Genomic DNA, 24,210 nt, shown 5'->3' with positions numbered 1-24,210 from the left:
CGCTTTTCGATTATTTGAGGCGATTTAGGTCATGTAAAATTTAAAGAATACGACGAAACTTCATCAAGGTTGATGATTGGTTTCGAAGTATCCTTTGATTTCAGAGTAGTAGACCATGTTAATCCGGTACGAATGGCGTGATACCATCAGGATGGGTTGAAACATTAAGCTGAGGATCGAATTGCCACGAATGAATGCGTACCAGTTTCAATTTGCGATATAATTTTGACCTGGACAGAAGGATCAATGTACTACGCAGATAAGGCGGCATAAAGGTGATACCCAAAAAGATTTTCTCGGCGAGTTTGGTTTTCAACATTGATAAATAACTTGATATTACGTCAAGTAAATGGCCTAGTACTTGACGATCAGATTCAGAAGATTAGGTTTTATTAAAAGAAACAAGAAAAATGGTGCTGTTGGTTTGCTTTTGTGGCAAGATGATTTTTAAGACCTTATGAATAATAGGGGGTTTGCGAATTTGAATTCCATATTCTGCAAGTGCAGGGGCAAGATCTTCCATGGTTAGGACATATCTTTTATCTTTTGCCTTGTTCTTAGAGGACTGAACAGTGTTAGCACCTCTCATTTTGCAGTGCTGAAGAGCATCATTTACTATGTCAGAGATGAACTTCTGAGCAGCAATTGACACCAGACGGACACTGCAACAGAAATGAACAGTCTTACAGCAGCAGAAAAATGGGCGGAAGAAATTATATAAAACTTACATTCTGGGGTCAGAAGCTTCAAAGCCAGATGAGGCAAGGTAAGAACATGTAACTGCATCAGGTATCTAGTCAAAGATAAATAAGTACAAAAAAATTATGTGTTTATAAAAATAAAAAGAACAACTATACAAACAACAATGAGATTTTTTACAGCAAACATTCACAACTTATAGTTTTGATTTTACTCACTGTAGGTGTATAATCTTCTAAAGTCATCAGGAAATCAGATAGGGGTTGTCCTAGCGTCCTTGTACTACTAACTTCAACCGATTCCAAACTCTGACCAGCAGCCAAATCTTCATACACAGTTTGATCATTTTCAGCTACTGGAGAATTTGCTTCCTGTGAATCATCATCCATGAACTCTGGTGCATCATGATCATCCATATTTAGATGTAGCTCTGCTAAAGAGAAAAACCAATGTTCCATCATTCCAACAACACTGTGTGTGTAAAAAATTTGTTCTACATTTCTTCGAAAAACCAAATGCCACGCGAACAAAATATCAATTCTATCAAATCTTCTTAGAAATACGGAAAACTTATCAAAATAAACCATCCACGACCACAACTGTCGGTGTCCTTGCCTTAACCAAACTTAACACTGGGGTAATATAAGGACCTTATAGATTAAAAATTATAATTTTTATAAAATTTCCTTAACTTCATAAGATAAAGATGCTTACAATGTACAACGTGCCCAGAAGGTTTTTTTTTAATTGGAGACCGATTGAAATTCCGAGTTGTTTATGTTAGGTAACAACAATACAGCAGACGCGACAGGTCTCTGGGCTGGAAATCTTACGCGTACGGTGCATAAAACGACCGACAGGTGCGCTGCTATTCATTTATAAATATTTTGAACTTCATTACACCAAATCACAAATAATCGGACTAAGAAAACCAGCACGGAAAAAAATCATTATTACTATTACCAAAATTAAAGTTCAATAATAATGATAATTGGTGTTTACGTGTCTATTTAGCATTAATTTCATAAAGTCAACGTAATGGAAAGTGGACTCAAGGGATACAGCACACATGGCGTTAAATCAACTTGAGATTGAAAAATTATATTATTCAGCGAAAGGATTTAGACTGTCATTATAATCGTCCTCGTCATCACCAAAGGGATTGGAAGATTGCTCATCAGCAAATGGATTTTTTGATTCGTCATAAGTGTTTTCCTTGAAGGGATTTTCCGGTTCTGCATTCGCTTGATTGCCGTACGCTTTACGTAGGGATAAATTAGAAGATTTTCTTAGTGACGTACTGAAGTCAGATGAACCGGAAGCGACAACCGCTTTAACCGCTCCTACGTAGTTTGGAACGCTCGCAGCCGATTGCGTTACCACGGTTTGACGGGGAATTTCGACCGGTGTTGTTAGAAAATTTTTCGCGTTTGTTCCTTCTTGAAGCCGATGCCTTGCTTCGGAAGTTGTAGTCGCAGCGTTATTCGATGCAGCTCGTTCTACAGCTCCAATCACCTCAGCGTTGCGCAATCGGCCTTCAGTCACATCGATTCGTGTAGGTCGGACCGAAGCATTTTCTTGCAATCTCACACGACCTTCATTCGTGAATCCTGGCAAGACAAAAGCTGAATTCAGCCTAGATTTATGGTACTTTTATTTGTTCTAAGAACAGCAAATATGCTAAACTTAATTATATATCAAACATTACAGAAATCAAAGTAATCCTGTACTCTGCTTAATAACACAGACAAAAAAATTCACGAACAAATTCCATTTAGATATTCACCTGTAAGATTCGCACAGCTTTTGCCTTCACTCTTACGCAGCTTAGCTTCAAAACCTGGACCAGCATTTTGAGGTCCCCAAGAAACGGATGACAAATCGGTACGAACACCTTGATGGCCCGAAATAGCCGTCTCCCAGGACGGTAAGCTGTTGAAGACTCCGCGGCCAAAATAGTCGGCAAGTACCGTAAAAGGGTCATCAGCTTTTTCCAGTTGCCCATGGAAGGCTTCATGAAGATCTTTGCTCTGCTCCTAAAAAGAAATCAAAGAAAGATAATTTAAACTGGAATTATAAGTAAACTATTTCGCATAGCTTGCCTGTGCCCGGACAATGTCCAAAATCCTTTTATTTTCCGTATGGCAGGCTGGGCATTCGTTCTCGTTATCAGCATAGCTATCAAAGCAACTAAAAAAATTACAAGTTTTACAAAAATTATGAATATGTATGAATATAGTAGGCCTATTGGTTGTAGTTTTTTTTTTTTTTTTACTGTTGATGGAATGAATGCAGACAGAGGAAATGGACTGACGGCAGTTCTAGTGGCTGGTTACATACGTTGCATTTAGAACCTTGAAACACTAAAGCACTGAAAGGGAAAAATCAAACAAATTTAAAGAATAGGAAAATCGCAAATTGCATCACATCACAAAATAATAATAAAAAAAAGTAATTAAGTAAACTACCTCGTCTTTATATCCTTAATTTTTTCCCTGACTGCTTCAGTTTCTTGACGATACTGCTGGATAAGTCTCTCATCTTCACTGATGTTCGACTGATCCGACTGAAGAGTGCGAATCAAGTAGTCCCGTGCGAGACCCAAAGTAGCGTTAGGAGAACGACCTAGCATCTCAATTACTCTAAGGGCAGGGAGAAGTTTGAGTTTCTCTGCAATTTTCAGTTGCCAATTAACAGGGTTTCCAAGAGTACCATAAAAACTATTTAACTGTCTTACCTATGGACGCTAATATTTCCGCCAAACATTCGGTAGTTACCTTGTCGTTTGAAGTAGATAATGTCAAAGCCCTCACCCATAGAGATGGTTCTTGCTGACCAAACCTACAAAATACAATCAAATATTCAGTCTCTTAGCTATGACATTATCCGAAGAATATTTTACCTTCTGCAGGTGGAAATTACACTCTCAAAGTTATTCTCGTTTGCATAAAAGTGGAGTAATTCCCCATAAAGTTTTGTCTTTTCAAAGATGAACAGAATTCCAGGACGAAATTTGTGTGTTTGACAAAGGAAAAGAGCACGATCTGCGGCACCCAAGACGGAAGAATTCTGCAGAAGAAGCGTAATTTTCTTTTCCAACTCCGGGTTTGCAGTATTTTTAGTCCACATCAAAAGGTACTGCTCAAGCAGTGCAAAATGCAGTGAACTATTTGAATTAGGATGGACCTAAAGACAATTATAGAGAGACGAATCGGTCTACATAAAATTGCCAGTAATTGGGAACTAGATAAAAGAAATCAACCTGTAACACGTTTTCAAGAAACTCAACCAATTTCTCGTTACGGTTGATGAAAAGCAACAGAAACTCTTCTGGATCACACACCTGGGCAAAAAAACAATGAAAGCTTTTAACTTTACGTAAAAATCCCTAGAAAATCGCGATTTCAAAACCAACGTTAAATAGTTTCTTACTTCGTTATTGTGGCTCTTACTGCAACATAAATCTAATAGCAGTTTTGTAGTCTCGTCGGGAAGTTCTTCAAGTAGGACATTGCCGTATTCCTGGAGATTTACTTTGGCCTGCCAAATAAAGCGAAACTGACAGCTCCCTTTACAAACAAATGATTGGCATGACTTTGTAACCAACTAAATCTGGAGGTAATTTTTGAATATATTCCAGTGCTTGTCGGTAGTCAGAAAGATCTTCCAAAAGTATTTTAAGGTGCCATTCGTGCTTTCCTCGATCTTCGGCTAGACGTAATGCTTGCTCAAAATAACCCGCCTGTCGACAAACTCTAATGGCAGTTTCGACGTCAAATTCGCTTCGTTGATCTTTGGTCTGCAACACATTAAATTTCATTAAAAGGGAAGGTTTAAGTATAAAACTCCTGGTTACATTTAGAAACTGGTTTAAGCGATCTGTATCTCTCAGTTTGGTATAGCAATTTAGAAGTAACGTGGTGTGATCTTCGCTAGCCAAGCCTTGCTTGTGTAGTTCTTGTAAGTAGGCAGTCAACTGATGTATCCGCTGAGCATCCAGAAATTTCTTGATGACGTACGACGGTTCCAAACGACCGATTGTTTTCAAATATTGTTCCATAGCTCCAGAATGATTTCCCTTAGCGTATAGATGATCACCATACAGTTTGAAAATCTCCATTAGCCCTTCAATATCATACTGTTGGCTTTTGGCCACTCTATAAACAACAGATAAGTAACATTATTGGCATTTCCTTAGAAGGGCGGAGGATTTACTACCTGATTGCAACGTCATAAAGGTTCTTTTTGAAAAGAATGTCTAGTTTTGTATGCAAGTCTTTTTCCATTAACTGATGAATATTTTTATCCTTCGTTAGTACAAGCAGAGATCCCCATTCCGAAATAACTCGATAAGCTTTAGCGATGGGTGCTGTAAATGCAATAAACTTGTTATTGACGTCGAAGATGGTTACAGTGGTCTTGTCGCTGTCTGCGTCCCCCTTTCCGGCAATTTTAGATACGATTATTAGGTAACCACGAAACCAATGTAAGTCAAGCTTCTCTCCTTCAAATGCATAACAGGGCCCTCTTCCTTCCACCGTATAACAATAAACAGCCTAAAGAAAAAACATATGAGCCATCAGAACATCTTAAAATACTGCTATAAACTTGCATCATTTCGAGCAATCATGAAATGCTGCCCTTGTTTTGAGTCAGCAAACGCAAAACATCCTGGGGAGCAACCCACTGTATCAAGTTGTGAAAATTGCTCCTTGTCTTTAGAAACAATTGTGTACATCACGACTGTTGATAGTGTTGCAACATATAAATGTGACATTTTCTGGGTAGTCCGCAAACAAAGTCCAGAGATGAGACTGGTCCCAGCCTGTAGAAACTTCTGTTTGCTGTGACGTTCACGACTTAAATCACCTGCAGAAAATAAAAATAATTAAATAACAAATAAATCAATATTTGAGTCATGAAATTTGCCTTTCATAATTTATAATAGACTTACCTCTATATAGGACTATTGAACCATCCGCAAATCCAGCTGCCATCAAATGCATTTGTTCGTCAATGGTGAATGCCGTAACTGGAACTGGCCGGTTTCCGGGGAGAGCTCGAACTAGGTGAACACATACTGGACAACCATGTATGTCTTTCTTTTCCAGATTCCAAATTTTGATAACAGGATTGATTCCTGGATCATCTTCCTTCAATAGTTAAATAAGAAATGTTTACTCAACATGATTTATCCAAATCACCATAAAGGATTAAGTAACTTACACCAACTGTGCCAAGAAATGATGATTGTTTAAGTTGAAGCACATGGCTAGTATTCACATTATATGCCTTAAAGGATTCTCGTTGATACTGCCTGTCAAAGAGATGGACCAGGCCCAAGTTATCTCCAAGAATTAGGTATCCTCTACCACTTGAACTACAGTTTATTGTTACATCCTTAAAACGAAACAAGTTATGGTCACATAAGTATATTTTAATAACCATTTGAATTCTTTGTGGATATTTTAATGAATCATTTACCTTGAATGACCTGTCCAAAGTACCATTGTCTGTTTCCTTCAGTAACTCAAAAAAATTAAACCTTCTCCACTGTAAAGAAAAAGAAGACAGAGGTTGGTTAATCAAATATACGCTTGTGCCAAACTCAATTTGGCTAATGAGAAAAAACTGCAATGAAGTGGGCGGATAGGCCAGTGAATTCATGGAAAAATGTAAAACTTCATAAACTGACAACTTTCAGTTTAGGAAATTGAGACAATAACACACCTAATTAACTGAATGAACACACCTGGAAGAAAGCCATTGTTACAGATAAATATGAATCGAAGAAGCATCAGCTCTAAATAATACTACAATTTATTCATTTCATATGTCAAACAGAAATATTGCCGAGCAAAAAATTCGTCTGGTCTGATGTTGACTTTGACTTCGGCTGGATCGATGATGGTGCCACCTAACAAGTGAGTTGGATGATTGGATTTTCATGCCAAGTGAGTGGCTGGAAAAATGAAGAACGAAAAAATTTAGATTGTAAAAAACTGAGGAACTGAAGAGGAATAAAACTGTCTAAAATAAGGTGAAAGTCAGATAATATTATTTCGGATTCTATAAATGGTGTTTTAAAAATTAAACAATTCTGAATAAGTATACGTTTTGTTTGTTTTGAACGCAAAGTTTACTCGATTTAGCTATCGTTCATAGATGGTGTTGGAGCATCGGGCTCGCGTTTTGCGGCTAAAAAATCTTCGGATTTATTTTTACGGCTTTATTTGTTTGAAAGGAATCTCCTTCACGGAATCTAACTTAGCTTTTTCATCATGTCCTTTTTTTGCGGACAGTAGAATTTCAGTATTGAATGTTAAGGCTCTGAGGTTCAATAGAATTCTTCATATCTGTAAGGAATATGGATTCACTACAGGAAGTTTCTTCTACGATGGCAGAGGACTCGGAAGTTTTCATCGAAATTGAAGTGTCGCAGACGCACAATAATGGAATATCTCTAGCCGAAGCTGCTAATGCTCTCATCACCTTACAAGTGCCCTCAAAGGATCCTGCACCTCCAATGTCAATTTCCTCCAGCAGATCTGGAGAAAATGACAGTAAGATAACAATTACTGAAGGTAATCCCAAGGATGTTAGAAAGAAGATCTTGGAAGGCATGAAGTCTCAATTTAATACCAATCCTGAGGAGGAAATGGCATTTGAGCAAGCTAACAGAAGAGGGCCACATCGATCAAAATCAAAGTTCAAGCGTCAAAACTTTGAAAATGAAGAAGACTCTGTTGAAACAGTTAGTAAATCAGAAACACCAAAGAACTCCAGAGGAAGAGGAAGGCCACCAAGAACAACCCAGATAGATAAGCCTCAGCAGATAGCCATTGATGTTTTAAAAACTGAAGGTGAACTCATTAGGAATGAACTGGATTCAAGCAGTGAGGCTGGTTCAGAAAGAAGTGACTCAACCACAGGAGTTCCAGGCATCATTACTACACGAAGATCTCAAAGAACCAATATTACCCGGACTTCAGCTACAGACCTGCTAAAAGGCCTCTCTGAAACCCGGCCAATCAAAAAGACCATATCACCCCCAGAGCCTGAATTAGTCAAACCAATAGATCTTCCAAGAAAACGTGGTAGACCATGTAAGGGAGCAGTTCCGATTGAACCGAAAACCGAAAACATTTCCGTTGAAGTGAGTGAAGATACTGCCGTGGAAGATGTCTCCAAAATGGAGCATATGGCTTCACTGGGTTTACAAAGTAAATCAAGTCCAGATACTGCAGTTCATCAATCTGAGGTTGTTTCTTGTTTGGACGGTGCTAATCTCTTGTGCGTAGAATCGCGCCCAACATGCAAAAAGTTACGGACCGAAGTGTTGCCTACCAAAAACAATTCTACTGCCGAAAACGAAACACTGCATACTTCCTCGGGTGGGGACAACTCGCTGTCGTCCGACAATCTTATGCGAGAAACATCAGCCAAAAGCATTGTCAGTCATACATCGTTGGCAGATGAATCCGTTCTAGTCGCAAATTCTCTAGAAAATGAAGTTGAATTATCTATTGTCGAAGAACAAGGGAAGCAAGTGGCCGATTGTCATACTCCTCTACAAGTTAACGGAACTGCTTCCCTGCTTGTCGAGAAAACCGTCTTTACATGTTCTTGTGTAGAGAGCCATCCCCCAGTGGCTACTGCTCCACCAGCAGCCACTTTGTATTGTCAAGCTGTTGATTCAGTTGGAGGAAAACTAGTCGGCTGCTGCTTGGTGGCTAATCGAAAGCGCTTCTATCGGCCGTCCAAAAAGATACCGTTTATGATTCTTTGCGACTCACACCGGGATCGTATTCGGAAACATTTTTGCTGTCCTGGCTGTGGTCTATTTTGCACTCAGGCAAGTGACTATACATCGAAGGATCTGTTAACAGTGCGCTTACTGATTCTTGTTTTCACAGGGAACATTTCTTCAGTGTAGGGCTCTGGAAGGTTCAATTCATTTTTTTCATGCCGATTGCCAACGGCCGGGTCAACGGAAAACGTGCTTACATTGCCAGCGCGATTCTGCCGTTACCGAAATTCGCTTACAGATGAAAACCTGTGCCGTACCTGTCTTTTGCAATGACGCAAAATTGCTAAAAACAATGTACGATTTTCAATTTTAGATTTTATCAACAAACTTTTGCCTTTACCGTTTCAAAATCCTTGTTTTTCAGTCCGACCGCAAAGATCTCCCGCCTACCATCGCGGGAAATTTCCAGAATCGTATCAGAAACATCCTGTCCTCGCTATCTTTCTTCTCAACTTGTCTTGCCATCAGGAAAAGTAATTGATTCGAATAGTATTCCTCCGTCTCTTAACAAAGAAATGCTACAGCGCATTTTGAAGTCATTTGAAACTACTGGCAAAAGGTATGTAATATAACAAAGTAACGTATGCGAAACATGTACACACCTTTAATGGGACATTTTCTCCCTTATTTCATTCAGTTCGTCAAGCAATAAGAGTCTTTACGTAGCGGCGAAAAACGGCGATATCGAACGGGTCATCGAATGCTTAAGTAAACCAAAAAAATTGGCTTTAATAGATTATTTGGGCTGCAATTAATCAGGAACTGTTGATATTACAGGACAAGGACAGAATGTGAATACTTCCTACCAGGATGGAGAAGGCCAAACCGCACTACATGCCGCAGCTTATGGTGGCCATTTGGCATTGGTCCACATCATTTTGCAGAGCGGAGCGGCACTCGACAAGCTGGATCGATCGCAAAATACACCCTTAAGCTTGGCCCTGATCCAAGGTCATAATGAAACTGTCAAATACCTTGCCATAGCTGGATCGTGTACATCGCTGAAGGTCGGGTTTCACCAGATATCTTCATTCGGTATTGCGCCTTTGACGTTATTTCTGTTTTACCTTACAGGGGGAAGGCGGGATGACTGCCCTTCACTTGGCGTGCAAAAATGGCAACCTAGAAGCTTGCCATTATATCATGACGCTGGGAAATGGGAGAAGTTTCATTAATGCACAGGATGATGGCGGTTGGACGCCGCTGGTGTGGGGATGTGAACATCAGCGTGTAGACATAGTCAAGTAATTTCGAAACTATGATTAAGATGCATATTCAAACCAGAATTAATTAACCATTCTATTTTAGATATTTACTTCAGTGTAAGGCAGATCCTAACGTACGCGATGCAGAGCAGAATGTCGCTTTGCATTGGGCAGCTTACTCCGGGTCAGTCGATATAGTTGCACTTCTGCTTGATCAAGGGTGTGACGTGAACGCTGCGAATGTACATGGCGACACGCCATTGTGAGTTCATAAAATAACAATTAAATATCAACCGATACTTACTCAATGCTCATTTAAAATTTGAAGGCATACGGCAAGTCGTCGGGACAATTGTGAATGCGCTTTGCTCCTGATAACTAGAGGTGGACGTTTCGACCTACGGAATAAAGAGAATCAATTAGCTTTAGAGGTTTGCCCAGATAAGCATTGTCACTCAGCGCTGCTTTTGGCGCTCAACATGAAACTCCAACAATTCACCCAAACACCATGCACCGAATCCGAAAAACTACTCTCAAAGTATACATAGAAAACAGAAACAATTTTCATTTGGTGTTTAAGTGTCCGCTCTTTTATTATCTATAGTGACATCACAAAGGGAAAAGAGGCCAACCCTATCCAATGCGTAAATGGATATGACGACGAGCCAAAACCACAAGACTTTATATACATCACAGAAAATTGCTTCACTAGCCCGTTGCACGTCGACCGGACCATTAACTCACTTACCGTAATATTTGAAATCACTAAATCGAATATCACATTGACAACAATACCGATTTTATTACCTAGTTTTGCGAGTGCGTCGGTGACTGCTCAGTCGGTTGCAATTGCTCGAGTCTCAGTTTTCGCTGCTGGTACGACGACGAAGGCAAACTCGTATCCGACTTCAATTTTGCAGGCAAGTTATTGTAGTGATAATTGTAAACTTCTTTAAAGTAACTATAATGGATTTGTTTGTTAATATTAACTGACACAGATCCCCCAATGTTGTTCGAATGCAATCGTGCTTGCCAATGTCATCGAGGGTCGTGCAATAATCGTTTAGTTCAACATGGAATTACCTCACGTTTAGTTCTTTTCCGTATCGAAAACAAAGGCTGGGGAGTCAGAGCTGCCCAACCTATTTCAAAGGGCTCCTACGTCTGCGAGTAAGTGTGATGATCTTTTCGACGACGTGATTCACTGTTGATTTCCTACTATCGTCTGCTAGATACATTGGCGAAATCATCACAGACTTCGAAGCCGATCAACGTGAAGACGATTCATATCTTTTCGATTTGGATAATAAGGTAAATGCGTGAATAACTATAATAATGAATGAATAACTACAGACACCTTTAAGAATTAAAAAAATTTTCTTACAATACTTCCTGAAGGACGGAGAAACTTACTGCATTGACGCCCGCCGCTACGGCAATATTGCCCGTTTTATCAATCATTCTTGTGAACCTAACTTGATTCCTGTTAAAGTTTACGTTGATCACCAGGATTTGAAGTTTCCACGCATCGCTTTCTTCGCCGTTCGAGATATTGACGCCAATGAAGAGTTGGCTTTTGATTACGGTGACAAATTTTGGATTATTAAATATAAGTCATTTACTTGTTCGTGCCACTCGCCAAAATGTAAGTACTCGCAGTTGACTATTCATCGAACAGTAGAAGAGTATCGGCGATGTCTGCAACTTCAGGAACTCGAAAACGGCTACCAGCACTCCTAAACATAGTTTTTAAAAAGCCCCCAATTTCTGCCAAGTTATGCATGCATTCTCCGATTTGACATTACTCTTCCCAATTTCAATTTTTGTCTCACCCTATTTTAAAGTTATGTAAAAAAAACTGTTAATTAACTTACGAAAATGCAACTTAGATTCAGCATTACTCAAAACCTTACCTCCGCCACTTCCCTTCCACTCCTGCTCCTATCATAGCTGCAAGTTTACTTTAATTATTTGCGAAACATTGATGATGAACTCAATTCGGTAAAATTTTGAAAATGCGTTTACCTTTTCCCGACTACTTAATTTCAATTAAAATACTTGTGTTCTAATGAATTATTCTTTGTTCAAAGCAACTTTAGGATTATTAATCATACGCGTGTCAAAATAAATTCGCGTATATGAAGAATCCTAATGTAGCTAAATTTGGATCAGTAAGTGCAATCTGTTTTTGACCTAGTCTAATGTTTTTTGTTTTGTTTTTTAAAATAGTAATTTCGCGAATGTCCCTCATTTCTACTGCTCTTTTTATCGTCAATGGTAGCTCCACTTTACATGGGTAACACTATTTGATTCAATTGACTTGTGAGTGATTCCCCATCTCTTTTGTAAATAAATCTCACCTGAATTTCTGTCCAAGTCTCGTCTTGCAATTTTCCTCTCCTGTACTTGTCACATTGGCAAAAATATACCTCGTTTCGCGTAGCCATTCTTGTCCTACATCGAATTTGAAACGCGTCCGTCCGTCCCCTGAAATTCACACAAATTTCTTTGGATTAATTGGAACGTGATCTAAAACTTAGACTTGTTTCCTTGGACAAGCGCGAATAACGGCCTGATTGTGTAATATTGCACGACAAATGAAACACCTCGGGAAAAGAAAAAAAAAACGATAACACCGACGCAAAACTTTTCTGCCAACATAAAAAAAAAGAAGAAATGTTCATCAACATACACGAAAATTGCTTGTCAAACTACACCACCTGAATATTAGTATAACCATAATGATTATGACAGTGATGTGATAACAATGCGCAACATGTCGATCTTGTAAGGAAGAACAAAGTTAAACGAATAATTGAGAATTATCTGGGTATAAACGGGTAGGGAGAAGTCAAGGAGAGATTAGGCGTAAGTAACACTCAGCTGGAACAATCAATACCAATGAAATTTTGGTACGATACTTTGACAAAGAAAGGTGCAGTAACGATGCGTGAGGCCCCAGGGGCCTAGGCTAATTAAATGAAAATGGCACAAACACCTAGTGACCTGGCTTCCAGTTTCCCCCAAAAAAATGCACGAATTACAACCGAAGAATATGATACAATGATTCATCCGCTTTGACCGCCAATTAAAATTCAGATAAAATCTCAACAAGTTTTAGAGGAAAAAATAAAAAAAATAAATCTGAAACAAAAACAGAAACTGGGTTTTTTTTTTAACTATGTTTTTGTTAAAGCTATTGTTTAGAAATATGTTAACCTAGTAACTGGTTGTCATGTGAGAGAAAATCATTTACGCGCCGAATCAGCTGCGAATTCTCCTTAGTAAAAATCGGTTAAAAAGGTCTATAAAACTATTGTGCGTGGCTCCAAGTTACGTCATCAATCTGAACCGTCTCTACTTAAGAAATAGATAACGTTTCACTTATGAATTATGAGGAATATTTAATGTGATTTGGGAAATTGTAAGTGAAGAGCGAGTTGCTATTGACTTAAATTCAACCTAAATTTACGGAAGGTGAGCAGAAAATCCCCGTCTTAATATCAAAGAGCGGAAATGACAAAATAGGGATAAGAAGGATATTTGGATAACTAACAAAAATCAGCTATGAATCTCTGCTCTGTCATTCCATCTCAAAGACGTTTTTGTTTTCCACTTTAGTAAATGCAAGACAACGCTGAGATCATAACGGTGATTTGTGGGCTTACATGTAGACTTGAAAAACCATGGATTGTTAGTCAAGAAGGGGAAAGAGAGCGTGAGAAATTGCCGAAAAGGAGAGTGATGGTGAATAAAAATCGAATGAGTACACCTTCACATGCGGTCCAGTCTGAAATGGTCTTCGGTCGACGGATCCGTTACCAAAGTAGAGTTCGTCAGTATCTGCAAACCGTCGAAGTCAATCGGGTCGAGTCCATCTGTAACAAAAGACACCGCATATTAGCAGATTAACATATTAGCGTAGGGAAAATATTTTAGAGCACAGCAACCTCTAAGGGCATCGTCGGTGGGGTAGAAATCGACGCCATCAAAAGAAGACCCCATGGCTGAACTAAGATCATGGGAATTATGTCGCGCAAGCTCTTCCGGTGTGCAGGAAAAATCTGAAACATACCCGTACGAAAGCCAAGCATGAAAGTTAAGCTATTTAGAAATATTCACGTTATCGCAATACCTTGCAGAACAATATCCGGAATACTAGATGGCGTTTGCGGGGTTTGTGGTGCAGTTTGCTGGTTCAGTTCTAACCTACCACCGAACATGAACTGCGACGGCTGACTGTAAAAGGGATCCAGTGATATGTCCATACTGATGTTCGCCTATATTAGACCATAATCCATATAGTTCATTTAGTCAAAAATTCAATATCATTTGATAATGTCAAAATGGTTTCAAATACCAGTGCTACGAACTAAGATAGCAATCGTGACGCATAAACACTTGAAAGCGTTTTGCATTTTCAAAGCACAACCAATTGAAAATGAACTTAATTTAAAAAGCATTCTGAAACAAAAATATTTTTTAACCTGTCCCATATGATTCGATTTATAGTTTCCGTAACTTTGAAGCGTCTGTTCGGAGCTAGAATCCATCTGGAGGGAAAGGCGAAATTAAAATAAAGCAAACTAAAAACCCATGCTCCATTGAGAAAAAAATAATATACAACACAAAAAGAAACCAAAAATACTGCATGCTCTTACATGATTTACATTCGTTAGGCTTGGATAGGTTAGCTTACCATATTGAATTGCTCGAATTGGTTGAGCACATTCGATTGATTGGGATAAAACGACATCTGGTTAAGATTACCACCGCTACCTGATCCCATCTATAAAATGAATTTAAAATGTGGGTGGAATGAAAATTGCCATCCAGCGGTGAAATCTGTAGAAAAGACAAAGTACCTGGTTTTGACAGTTCATGCTGCTTATTTGGTCAGCAAATGGAGAAGCGGGTGATGCAGCCAGACCAGGCGAACTGGCCGGTGAGAGACTTTGTGATACGGGGCTGGGTGGGGCACTACTCGCACAATTCGTACCATCGCCTGGACTGTTGCTCCGATAATTCATATGACCCTAAGAGAAGTAAAGACAAAAATAATTCGATTAGACAGCTCCGCAAAGACAAGAAGACCCCGTTTGGGCTGGCAAGACGGATATTGAGACTTACTGGTACAACCAGGGTAGGTGAACTGATCGGACTGGGTCTGAGAATCGGTTGGGGATTTCGGTATGCCGTTAGCAAGCCTCCATGCTGCGGTTTTTTATAATGATTTTTTTTTTTTACATGGGACAAACAAACAGAAAATAAAATAAAGTAGAATCATGCAAATCAAATAAAAAAATTCACAGGTGCTGACAAACAAGAAACAGCAACTTAGTCAGAGTGTGTCGCTTCATCATGCTAAACGTATGAAAAAGAGAAGACTCTACAACAGTTCCGAGTTGTTTTGGAACAGTGCCACAAATACTGGCTGAAAATATACGAAAAAAAGAAATTACCGTCGGAATAGGCTGTGAGGGAGACATCATATGAGTAGGACTATGAGCTGGGCTGACAGGCTGGCCGTAGTCGGCTCCACCGCCACTGTTCTGATAGAGATACGGTTGGTAACTAGGCACCGATATACCGTTGGGATCCAAGGCGATTCCCTAAATTTACCATCCCAAAAAATAAAGTCTACGTTAATAATACAACAGCAAATTGCTTATGACGCCAGAAGCTCAGGTTGGATGGCAACTATGAAGTCTTTCGCTTTGGCGGGAAAATGCATCATCTTCCACTCTTATTTTGTGTACCTTTGAGGAATGCAGAAGCCTTGGGTTCATGGAGACTGAAGGCACGGTTAAAAGGTTCTGGTACAAAAGGCACGACAGCAAGCACAAGACACAAAAACACAAAAAAAAAATTGTACATAAAAAAAAAAATAAAATAAAATACGAAAAGAACGAAGCCAAACGCCGACAAAGTACAGTGAACAAACTACGTTATACTTTACCATAACACCATGCTTCACCGTTGGGAGATATTTTAGTGTGATCTCAGTAATAACTACAAATACCAAAAGATAGCGCTTACGGAGGAGTGGTTATGTGAATGATTCTGCGACGAATGCGCGTGTGAAGGTGAGCGCAGCTGCAGATTCACCAGTTGATGATGAGGACGCCGCCGCTGACTGGGTGACGGGCCAGGAGATGATCCCCTACTGGAGCCTCCCGGAGGACCAGGGTTTAAGCCCATGTTAAGCGAGTTGAGGGGGTGACTGTGATCATTCAGACCATTAGCGCCATAACTTGGGCTAACCACGTTAGGACTCTGCTTTGTTACAGAAAATAAAACATGACGGAATATAGGTTGTAAAAAATTTTGATAACTATTAAATTTTTTTAAATTTTAGTACTTACAGTTGAATAAAGTGGATGCGTTTGAAAAGAATTATCGTCTCCATCAATAGGATCGGATAAGGGCGAGGCAAACTGTAGGTTGGTCAGATCAGGCAACGATCCTGTATTACTTCCGATTGGAATTTGAATTCCGTTGGGTTCTGGGCCGGGGCAAATACTAGAAATTGAATGTGCTATTACAAGTATTCAGGGCGATGAGAGAAATGAGTATGTACTTGATTCCAGGTACTCGTGAAACGTCACAACAGGACTTGGGTCGTCCATCGCCAGTGGCACTAATCCCAAGATGGACAGAAGAACTATTGGGATCCATACTGTTTATGTAATTGTTCCCGTCTTGTCCTGGAATAATAGATCGGTTTACGATACACAAAGACTCATGCAATGAGTTCATTTTATGCGACTGCTTAATACCTCTTCGGGACAAGGTTGTTGAGGCATTTCCGGTGACCCCTTCGCCTGAAACCATCGCTGCTTGGTGCAACGCCGAGTCTGAATGTCTCCTCCAGCAGGGATCCAAAGGAGGAGAGAGGTAGGCGACGTTGGTAGATAACCCTCCGTTGCCACTACTACCTGCGCCAGTGCTGTGAGAAAGACTGGGTGATCCCACAGATCCAGAAATCTGTGGTGCTTGAACTAGACCCCCACTTGGATGCATCTGATACGAGTGTGGGTTAGACGAGGTTGTTTGGTCAGAACGGCGGGTAGGGCGAACGGAACCGAGGCTTGATCCAGGACTGTATCCACCACCTCCCGGACCAGCCGATCGTCTATCACGATAACCACTTTCTCGTCCTGCCCGCATATCCCCGAGATTATTCAAAGCACTCTGCAACAGCATCAAACACAAGCAATTAGTATTAGAATAAATAATCCAATTCGGTGCAGCACAACAGAGTTATGGAACCCACAGTTACATGGTCACATGTGATGAAGGTACAAGAAGCTGATATTAACATGCCAAGCCAAGGTGGATAGATAATGAGATACCTGAAGATCAATTGACGTGGAATTGGTGGAGGGAGAATTCACATTTGGTAATGAGCCTGCCCTAAATGGTGAAATAGGACTGATGACTAGATGAGAGGGGCTACAGTCACCATTCTATTCAGAAGAAATCACCCATAAGCAAAGACAGTCAACATCATTAAAAGAGATAGATTAGCCAAGGTGTTATGATTCTAATGAAGATGGATAGTATTGAAAGTACAGTAGTTTTAATAAAATGGACTTTTAAATATAATATCTTTCTTTATAGCCCATTAAGTATGCATTTTATTACGAAGAAGAAAAAATAACTTTGGCAACAGGTGAAAACCCAAAACGTCAGTTAAAAGATGAAATGTTACATGTTATCACAAATCTCTCCACCATGTTTTTTCATGCTTTTGAATTGCAAAAATTCTTTCAGAAGTGGCAATCAGCGTCAAAACAGGTAACACTTTTATCAAAGAACATTGTTAATTCAGCAAGTCTAGCCAAAGACAGTTAGGCGTGTGGCGCCTGTAAACTGTAAACAGGAGGGAAACACCGATACTCACAATTTGATTAGGCTTGGCACTCCGAACTTCGTTCATGATTTTCTCAAAGTCGGCCGTTTCCTCTGCTTGTTTTTGAGTATGCAATGCAATTTTCTCGCTAAATTTTCGCGGATTCGACGACGCCATGTTTAAACACTGAATTCCACTTCTGTTGTGACTTCTTATCACAATGTTTACAAAGGCCAAGTCATCAGCTGGTACTATAAAAACACTACAGAGGACTCTGCGTCGTAAACTAAGATCCATATGCACGTGTTCTGGCCTTGAGCTCTACAAGACCAAGAGGATTTTTACAAGTTGCACTGAGCGCATCGAGCAAAACTATGATTTGATTTTTGTCAAGGCAATTGCAACTACCCACTGAAGTTATTGGTGGTTTACCAATTAGAAACCATGGAAGTTGCTTTATCTAAACGATGTCACACATACTTACATGTCTTAACATCCTGCTGATCTGCACAGGTTGCAAGTGTACGCAGTTTTTACAGCACAGTAACACGCAGCCGCTTACGTTCTATCTTCGACATCCAAATAACTTCGCACTACGTTTGCTTGTATGTCTTGATTTTTATTTTGTTTTTTTGGGGTTCAGAATCTAAGGTATTCAACGTCGATGAAACCCGACACCGATGCCAGGTTGGAACTTCTCTCCAGTAAATATTTTCGCAAGTCGCAACCGTAATTATCATTTGGCAGTGGCTGTCAAAATTTACCCATCATTCTTTGCTGAGTTTTGAAATATTTAAGCAAATGTTTAAACGTTATAAATAGGTTATAACAACCGAAGCGCGAAAGATAGTCAGCGTAATGTAAGAAGGCAACAAAGAAAAGAATGAGGCTCAACCACCAGACAGTGAAATATTATCTGAAAATGAAGGTAGACAGAAAGACTTGAGAACCGGTGTAGTAGGTTTAGTACAGCAACCCCAGAACACTTTCACGACCAAAAACTAGGTAGGGGGTAGAGGGAAAATAAGGCAAATTTCGAAAGATGATGTACGATAAGCCCGCCATCATACGTAATTTGCTTTGAAACAGTTAACAATATTAATAACAAAGGTGGAACATTGAAGCCAAAACATAACTTAAGGGAGAAAAGAAGTAACAGCTTGATAAAGTTTTTTAAAAACTACTTCATCAGTTCCTGCATTAAAGACATTTCTGGGTTTATGTAGCATGGTATCATGGCAACCACATCAATTCGACTAGTTTAATCAAGGAAAACACAACCTACATCAATATCAAAGGTTGGTGATAATAATTAATAACATATCTAAGTTTAGCTAAGGTTTCTCGCACAAAATCCATGGTGTGCTATTCTTGTTCGCTCTTTCAGAGCAATCATTTCCTAATTAATAATTTGATTCTCGCTTTCTTCTTCGACTGCGATGTAAGAGCCTTCTTCTTCATACGTAGAATCATGCTTTGCCAAAATACGAAGCAGAGGACGCATCTTAAGCCACCACTGGGCTTTAGGTAAACGATGCTTGAAGTCGGTCTGGTCTTTCAGTTCTTGAACCGGTGTGTACGCATAGTAACGTTTGACGATACCCAGCATGACGGCTGATTCGGGCTTATTGGCGCATACTGTGCCATCCGGTTGTGTGGCTTGGGTCAGTTGCTCAACCATCCATTCAACAGCTTTGGCAGCTAGCTTAGTTCCCATGTTGCGGTCAAAAGGTGTAGGTGAACCACCTTGTTGCATGTGGCCTACAAGAAAAAACGTAAAAAAAAACGTGCAATGGAATATCGTGGAAAAAAAAAAATAAAAAAAATAAAACTCTTACCGAGAACGTTCATCCTAGCGCTAAACACTCCTTTGCCTTCCTCGGAAAACAGCTTGTATATAAAATCGGTGGTGTAGTTCTCATTTGCTTTCTCGTTTCTAGTTAAAAAAACAAACAACAACAAACAAACAAAGAGAAGCAATACTTTAAAATTCTTTAAAACCATCAATGAATTTCCTCCTTACCGAAGAACGAGTCCACGTTCCACCCCTTCCATAGCCATTTTAGATTTCATGTGTTCAACGTCCATTTTCAGGTTTTGAACGTTAAACGGTTCTTCATAGATATAGGCCGCGTCTGCTCCTCCTGCAACGCCGGCAAGAGTAGCAAGATAGCCACAGAAACCACCCATCGTTTCAATGACGAATACTCGACGCTTCGTTCCCTGGGCTGATTGGCGGATACGGTCACAAATCTTGAAATTAAAAATAGAAAAAAAAAAAACAGAATGGAAATTGTCATCTTAGTTCAGAAACATTATCTAGCAGCTGAGTTGTTTCACCTCGGTAATTTCGTTCAACGCGGTATCAGCACCAAGAGTGAAATCCGTTCCTGGAACGTTGTTACTAAGAAATGAAAATAATTAGCTATACAGATGCCAACAACATAAATTTGCAAATACGAACCTGATAGTGGACGGAACAATGGCCATAGGAATGCAGAATTCCGGATATTTATCGCGGTTCTCGGCTAACTGTAGCACGGTTTGGTAGGCCTTTTTAAAACAAAATACTATAAATATCCACTCAATTATTGCAAATTTCATGAGATCAAGGTACCTCGAAGCCACCAATCAAAAGTAGAGCTTGTATGTTGTGTTTACGGAGGCTGGCGGCTACCTCAGGAAATTTTCCTTCAGGTAAAGTGCGCTTGGTACCCAAAAAAGCTCCACCTTGTCCAACCCATCCAGTTACATCCGACCAGCCCAAGGGTTGAACCTATTGCAAGGAACGCCTATAAACTTGTCTATAAGATGAAAAATCATTACAACTCACGTTTCCTTCAATAAGTCCTTCGACGCCATCATGGATTCCAACGACAGTATCGCCACGGTAGATGCAATTTCGAACGAAAGATCGAACGGCAGCATTCATGCCGCATGCCGGCGCTCCGACGTGCATTACTCCTAAAGTGTAGCCGCTCTAGGAGAAGTACAAATACGTTAAGATAACCATTTAAACTGTGAACAATCATATGCTATTTCTTAATAACAGATAACACCCATTCAGTGAAATATACCTGCATCCACATAGTTTCTTGCTACGTATGTTTGATAATGATTAAAATAAGAAAAAAAAACCCAATTAAATTAAATTGAATGCGCAATCTTGTTTGACGACTAAACTTACCTTCAACAGACGTCCTTTCTTGAAATATTAGCGGCAATCCGATTGTACAATCCCACGATATTCATTATCTCTACTTAACGCGTGTTAATTTATATCAAGTTCTTACCGCATGCGTAGACATCTCCGGTATTATTTTAGGGGGCTTCAGGCGTGTAAGCATCTTGTAGGTCTCTACGTTACGCGCGAAACTCCTAGAAAATCAAAAATTTAAATTTTCATTTTATTTAATAAATAAAACAAACAAATAGTTTCTTTTACGCGTCAGAGCAAAAGATAAATACCTGCCACGGAGCTGTACCGCCAATTCCCACTGTTTATCCGCCATGGCTTTGGCGACAGCCTGAGTCTTCTCGACGCAAGCCATTAATGGTAGTCTAACAGCTTGATTACCGTCTAGCGACACCACGCACGCTTCCGTTTCAGGAGTAGCTTCCAGAACGGCCATTACAGCTTCGGCTCCCATTCGACAGCCCTAAATAATCAATTCAGTTTTGAGAATGTCATAACATTAACTCAGGTGCAAAAGTCTGCAATAGGTTTTTACCAACACACGGTCGAAAGCGGATGGACTACCACCTCGTTGAACATGACCAAGAACAGTAATCCTCGTGTCTTGCTTCAAATTTGTTACAACAACCTTTAAAGAATGAAACAATTGATAACTATGAGGAACATAGCGATGAGACTAAAACTGAAAAAATATACCTCGCGGATCATTTCTGCAGTGATGGGGTTACCTTCGCGATCAATAGCACCTTCACTGACAATAATGATATTCAAGCGCTGGCCAGACTCGCGTTCCTGAGCGTTTAACATGTTAATGATTAGAACGACCATTGTAGAGGTAATTGTTGAAAATGTTAAAAAACCATAGTTTGCAATCACAGGCAAACGAAATTTTTCTCAAACACAACAGGGTTGAGGTGCTTGGATGCAAACTGTACAACAGGCAAGTGGAGGCTAATCGGCATCAACCAATGGAAAGATATTTCGTTTGCCGGAAAACTGGAGGACTTGAAGTTATCTTGCCTGTTTAAGCTTCTTGCAAAGTACTTGTGGCCATTCCACTTCCGGTGGCCATTCAGGAATAAAGACGAAATCAGCTTCACACGCTAACGCTGCTACCAAACCCAAATAACTATGTTACAAACAAAACAAAACAAAAAAAAGAACACAGGAACAAAATTAAATCAAATGATAAACATCGCTAGCTCGTAAGAAAAGCATGCAGGTAGGTCAACCACTCTTTAAAAAAAGGAAGGTCAACAGGCAAGAAAAGCACAATTGGAAAAAAAAAAAACGAAATGATATGTTGGACGCTATAACTGTAAAACGTATTTGGAAAAGCAAAAAAACATGCGAGCAGACTGTGCATCCTCTAATCAACGCCCATAAAAGTTTTCACGAAGATTATAAACCTGAGAAAGTTTCTTGCAAATTTTTTCAGGCCAGTCGACCGGAGGTGGATTCTCAGGATAGAAAACATAATCGGCTTCGGTAGTTAACGCAGTCACTATGGCTAAATACCTACGATTCATGAGGTTGGAACGTAAGATTAAGCTAATTCCCTGTACGAAATTATATTTTGGGACAGTCGTCTTATAGAACTATGGCATAAAAATAAATGAAAAAAATTATTTTGCTCTGTGACACCTCTATAGAAACAAAACCATTTCCCTCTACATTATCCATCCTATTTCCAAAGTATTTCTATACCGTAATTGGTTCTATGTTTATATGTCTAATACTTTACGTTTTAGGCACTTTTTAAGAGCGATTTTTGGCGATAAGCAATTACCCACAATGACGTCCCATAACTTCCATAATAAATGTCCTCTGGTGAGAGTAAGCTGTGGCTGCGATTGCATCCACAGCTTCGATAATGCGATGCAAGGCAGAATCCGTGCCAATCTGTAAATAATAAATTCAGCTGAACAGTTGTTCTATTTACATAATTTTAATAAGCCTACCGTCATATCGGTACCACAAAAATCGTTGTCGATCGAACCAACCATACCGACAATATTCAAATGGCTAAATTTTATTGCCTGCTCAGGAGTGATGTCACCTAATTCAACGATAGTGGGGCTAGTAACTATACTCAAAGTCATAAAAGATAGTTATAAATTACCTTTCGAAGCCAGCTCTGCAACCAAGTTCGGGCCAATCTTGACGGAACAAATTGGCACCGGTCAGTGAACCATCACCGCCTATGACAACCAAATTTGAGATGCCCTTCAAAATAAGGTTCTTGGCGGCTTTAAGCCGGTCGGGAACGCTCGCGAAATTCTTTGCAGCGTGAGGATCCAATAATGGTGCCTCCCTAGACAGATGATGGTTATCATGAGGCAAGAGAGCATTATTCAAATAAAAATGAACCTTATGAATGATGCCTGACACAGAAGACCAATTGGCTTCAACAATATTGTCTCCACCATCCACCATTCCTTGGTAACCTTCCTTGATGAAATATACCTTGGCACCAACATAGATACCCATTCTCACTACAGCTCTTACAGCAGAATTCATTCCTTTAGGTGATTCAATGCTAGTATTAGTAAAACACCTAATACAGGATGCAACAACCCTTAGCATCTACCTTGTGCATCTCCTCCACTTGTGAAGACTGCAATTCCCTTGTTCTTGTAATGTCCTCTATGGACCGTGTTCTCTTTTTCTGCCTCAGTATGGTTGGCTGCTGTTCTTTGTCCTTCCATTGCTGATGGAATATATACTCCGTCTGCATGACAAAATTTAGAAAAGAGTTATTTAGGCCCAAAGCTGTGCACCATTACCACCATTACTAAGTGCCACCCTATATTTTAAGTACTAACAAAGTTTTTGGAAAAGGCAGTTTATTAAACAAAATAGACAAGCTGTAAGAAAACCTATTAGATCGCGGGAATAGGCAAAAAATTCATCACACAGTCTTGTGTATGAAGGGACCTTACCAGCAAAGACATTGTACTTCTCAGTCTCGAGAACGTCAACCAACATCTCAACTCTGTGAATTGCAATGACTTTCTCACCTTATGTTTTAATAAATACCCTTGAAGAAATCGTGGTTGAAGACTTGATGAATTCCACTCACGTCACGTAAATAGGTCTAGATCTTACCGCAACAGTCCGCCCAGTAGTCCTTGCAATTCTGCAGCGGGCAAATGTTGGGTTGGCGACTGAACAAAATCCTACACCATAGATTTAAGTAAAGTATAGATCGAACCCACTACACAGAGAACCAAGAATTGTTTTTTTGGCCAGCCACCAGCGGAGGCAATGGATTTTCGATGGTAAAGGAAGGGAAGCTAGCTATATGTCGTTTCTCAAATACAGATGGCGTAGCAAAAACGCAATATGGAACGTGGCCGATCTTTAACAGTGTACCATACAGTTTATAGCAGACAAGTCACCTCTGTTTCAAGGTGACTTTCAGGCGGGATCAGGGGTGCAGTGG

At 39.8% G+C, this 24,210-nt stretch overlaps 5 protein-coding genes across 15 annotated transcripts; 1 reads left to right on the top strand and 4 right to left on the bottom strand.

Moving 5' to 3' along the window:
* Positions 1-373: 373 nt before the first annotated feature.
* Positions 374-1,548, bottom strand: LOC123466323 (transcription initiation factor TFIID subunit 10-like). Of its 4 annotated transcripts, none has more exons than XM_045179323.1 (4): positions 1,414-1,548; positions 918-1,132; positions 729-793; positions 374-662 (listed from the first exon to the last, which is right to left on the bottom strand). In XM_045179323.1, exons 2-4 carry the CDS (start codon positions 1,113-1,115, stop codon positions 383-385), a joined length of 543 nt encoding a protein of 180 aa, XP_045035258.1. In that variant the 5' UTR covers positions 1,116-1,132; positions 1,414-1,548; the 3' UTR covers positions 374-382. The 4 variants fall into 4 exon arrangements, with proteins under 4 accessions (XP_045035258.1, XP_045035259.1, XP_045035260.1 ...); XM_045179324.1 differs by having other exon boundaries at positions 918-1,127; positions 1,414-1,510; XM_045179325.1 differs by lacking the exon at positions 1,414-1,548 and adding an exon at positions 1,197-1,335.
* A 142-nt stretch (positions 1,549-1,690) lies between these two features.
* Positions 1,691-6,609, bottom strand: LOC116929948 (vacuolar protein sorting-associated protein 11 homolog). Of its 2 annotated transcripts, none has more exons than XM_032937264.2 (17): positions 6,452-6,609; positions 6,184-6,252; positions 5,926-6,099; positions 5,654-5,852; positions 5,312-5,568; positions 4,918-5,255; positions 4,556-4,856; positions 4,307-4,498; positions 4,132-4,239; positions 3,962-4,042; positions 3,602-3,885; positions 3,437-3,540; positions 3,168-3,369; positions 2,975-3,070; positions 2,802-2,889; positions 2,486-2,735; positions 1,691-2,324 (listed from the first exon to the last, which is right to left on the bottom strand). In XM_032937264.2, the coding sequence occupies exons 1-17, from the start codon at positions 6,464-6,466 to the stop codon at positions 1,804-1,806; spliced, it is 3,279 nt and encodes a 1,092-aa protein (XP_032793155.2). In that variant the 5' UTR covers positions 6,467-6,609; the 3' UTR covers positions 1,691-1,803. The 2 variants fall into 2 exon arrangements, with proteins under 2 accessions (XP_032793155.2, XP_032793156.2); XM_032937265.2 differs by having other exon boundaries at positions 1,691-2,309; positions 6,452-6,608.
* A 259-nt stretch (positions 6,610-6,868) lies between these two features.
* LOC116929946 (histone-lysine N-methyltransferase EHMT2) lies at positions 6,869-12,156 on the top strand. The gene is made up of 13 exons (XM_032937263.2): positions 6,869-8,554; positions 8,616-8,803; positions 8,874-9,068; positions 9,147-9,217; positions 9,287-9,516; positions 9,584-9,753; positions 9,818-9,976; positions 10,043-10,252; positions 10,319-10,463; positions 10,526-10,634; positions 10,713-10,884; positions 10,947-11,025; positions 11,113-12,156. Exons 1-13 carry the CDS (start codon positions 7,067-7,069, stop codon positions 11,452-11,454), a joined length of 3,558 nt encoding a protein of 1,185 aa, XP_032793154.2. The 5' UTR covers positions 6,869-7,066; the 3' UTR covers positions 11,455-12,156.
* A 99-nt stretch (positions 12,157-12,255) lies between these two features.
* Positions 12,256-18,362, bottom strand: LOC116929950 (CREB-regulated transcription coactivator 1). 7 transcript variants are annotated; one of them, XM_045179309.1, is made up of 15 exons: positions 17,621-18,362; positions 17,070-17,183; positions 16,494-16,908; positions 16,295-16,421; positions 16,080-16,236; positions 15,754-15,993; positions 15,474-15,530; positions 15,177-15,326; positions 14,845-14,928; positions 14,580-14,750; positions 14,414-14,503; positions 14,202-14,267; positions 13,850-13,994; positions 13,665-13,778; positions 12,256-13,592 (listed from the first exon to the last, which is right to left on the bottom strand). In XM_045179309.1, exons 1-15 carry the CDS (start codon positions 17,864-17,866, stop codon positions 13,489-13,491), a joined length of 2,280 nt encoding a protein of 759 aa, XP_045035244.1. In that variant the 5' UTR covers positions 17,867-18,362; the 3' UTR covers positions 12,256-13,488. The 7 variants fall into 7 exon arrangements, with proteins under 7 accessions (XP_045035244.1, XP_045035245.1, XP_045035247.1 ...); XM_045179310.1 differs by having other exon boundaries at positions 15,754-15,990; XM_045179312.1 differs by lacking the exon at positions 14,202-14,267.
* Positions 18,363-18,508: 146 nt separating this feature from the next.
* LOC116929949 (ATP-dependent 6-phosphofructokinase) lies at positions 18,509-23,967 on the bottom strand. The gene is given in 21 exon segments (XM_045179326.1): positions 18,509-19,330; positions 19,408-19,505; positions 19,593-19,822; positions 19,910-19,973; positions 20,034-20,122; positions 20,187-20,345; positions 20,403-20,549; positions 20,647-20,667; positions 20,757-20,774; positions 20,863-20,947; positions 21,038-21,228; positions 21,301-21,393; positions 21,462-21,557; positions 22,175-22,283; positions 22,555-22,667; positions 22,727-22,851; positions 22,910-23,030; positions 23,032-23,079; positions 23,136-23,287; positions 23,356-23,496; positions 23,708-23,967. Coding segments are annotated over 21 exon segments (2,508 nt in total). The 5' UTR covers positions 23,754-23,967; the 3' UTR covers positions 18,509-18,968.
* Between the last annotated feature and the right edge of the window lie 243 nt (positions 23,968-24,210).

This window comes from Daphnia magna, linkage group LG9, assembly GCF_020631705.1.
Source record: "Daphnia magna isolate NIES linkage group LG9, ASM2063170v1.1, whole genome shotgun sequence".
In the NCBI taxonomy this organism is placed as follows: Eukaryota; Metazoa; Arthropoda; class Branchiopoda; order Diplostraca; family Daphniidae; genus Daphnia; species Daphnia magna.
The sequence above is the reverse complement of the archived record's forward strand: the minus strand, read 5'-3'. Positions and strand labels throughout refer to the sequence as shown.

Coding starts and splice junctions, on each gene's coding strand:
- LOC123466323 (XM_045179322.1), bottom strand. CDS start 1,286: ATGGTTTATTTTGATAAGTTTTCCGTATTTCTAAGAAGATTTGATAGA. Junction 794..917: donor TAGAAGATTATACACCTACA/GTGAGTAAAATC, acceptor ATCTTTGACTAG/ATACCTGATGCAGTTACATG. Junction 663..728: donor GAAGCTTCTGACCCCAGAAT/GTAAGTTTTATA, acceptor TTTCTGTTGCAG/TGTCCGTCTGGTGTCAATTG.
- LOC116929948 (XM_032937264.2), bottom strand. Junction 4,499..4,555: donor GCTTAAACCAGTTTCTAAAT/GTAACCAGGAGT, acceptor AATGTGTTGCAG/ACCAAAGATCAACGAAGCGA. Junction 3,541..3,601: donor GTAATTTCCACCTGCAGAAG/GTAAAATATTCT, acceptor TGTATTTTGTAG/GTTTGGTCAGCAAGAACCAT.
- LOC116929946 (XM_032937263.2), top strand. CDS start 7,067: ATGGATTCACTACAGGAAGTTTCTTCTACGATGGCAGAGGACTCGGAA. Junction 9,517..9,583: donor GATCGTGTACATCGCTGAAG/GTCGGGTTTCAC, acceptor TTTACCTTACAG/GGGGAAGGCGGGATGACTGC. Junction 11,026..11,112: donor TTTTCGATTTGGATAATAAG/GTAAATGCGTGA, acceptor TACTTCCTGAAG/GACGGAGAAACTTACTGCAT.
- LOC116929950 (XM_045179309.1), bottom strand. CDS start 17,866: ATGGATCTTAGTTTACGACGCAGAGTCCTCTGTAGTGTTTTTATAGTA. Junction 17,184..17,620: donor GTGCCAAGCCTAATCAAATT/GTGAGTATCGGT, acceptor TCTTCTGAATAG/AATGGTGACTGTAGCCCCTC. Junction 15,531..15,753: donor ATTCACATAACCACTCCTCC/GTAAGCGCTATC, acceptor CTTTTGTACCAG/AACCTTTTAACCGTGCCTTC.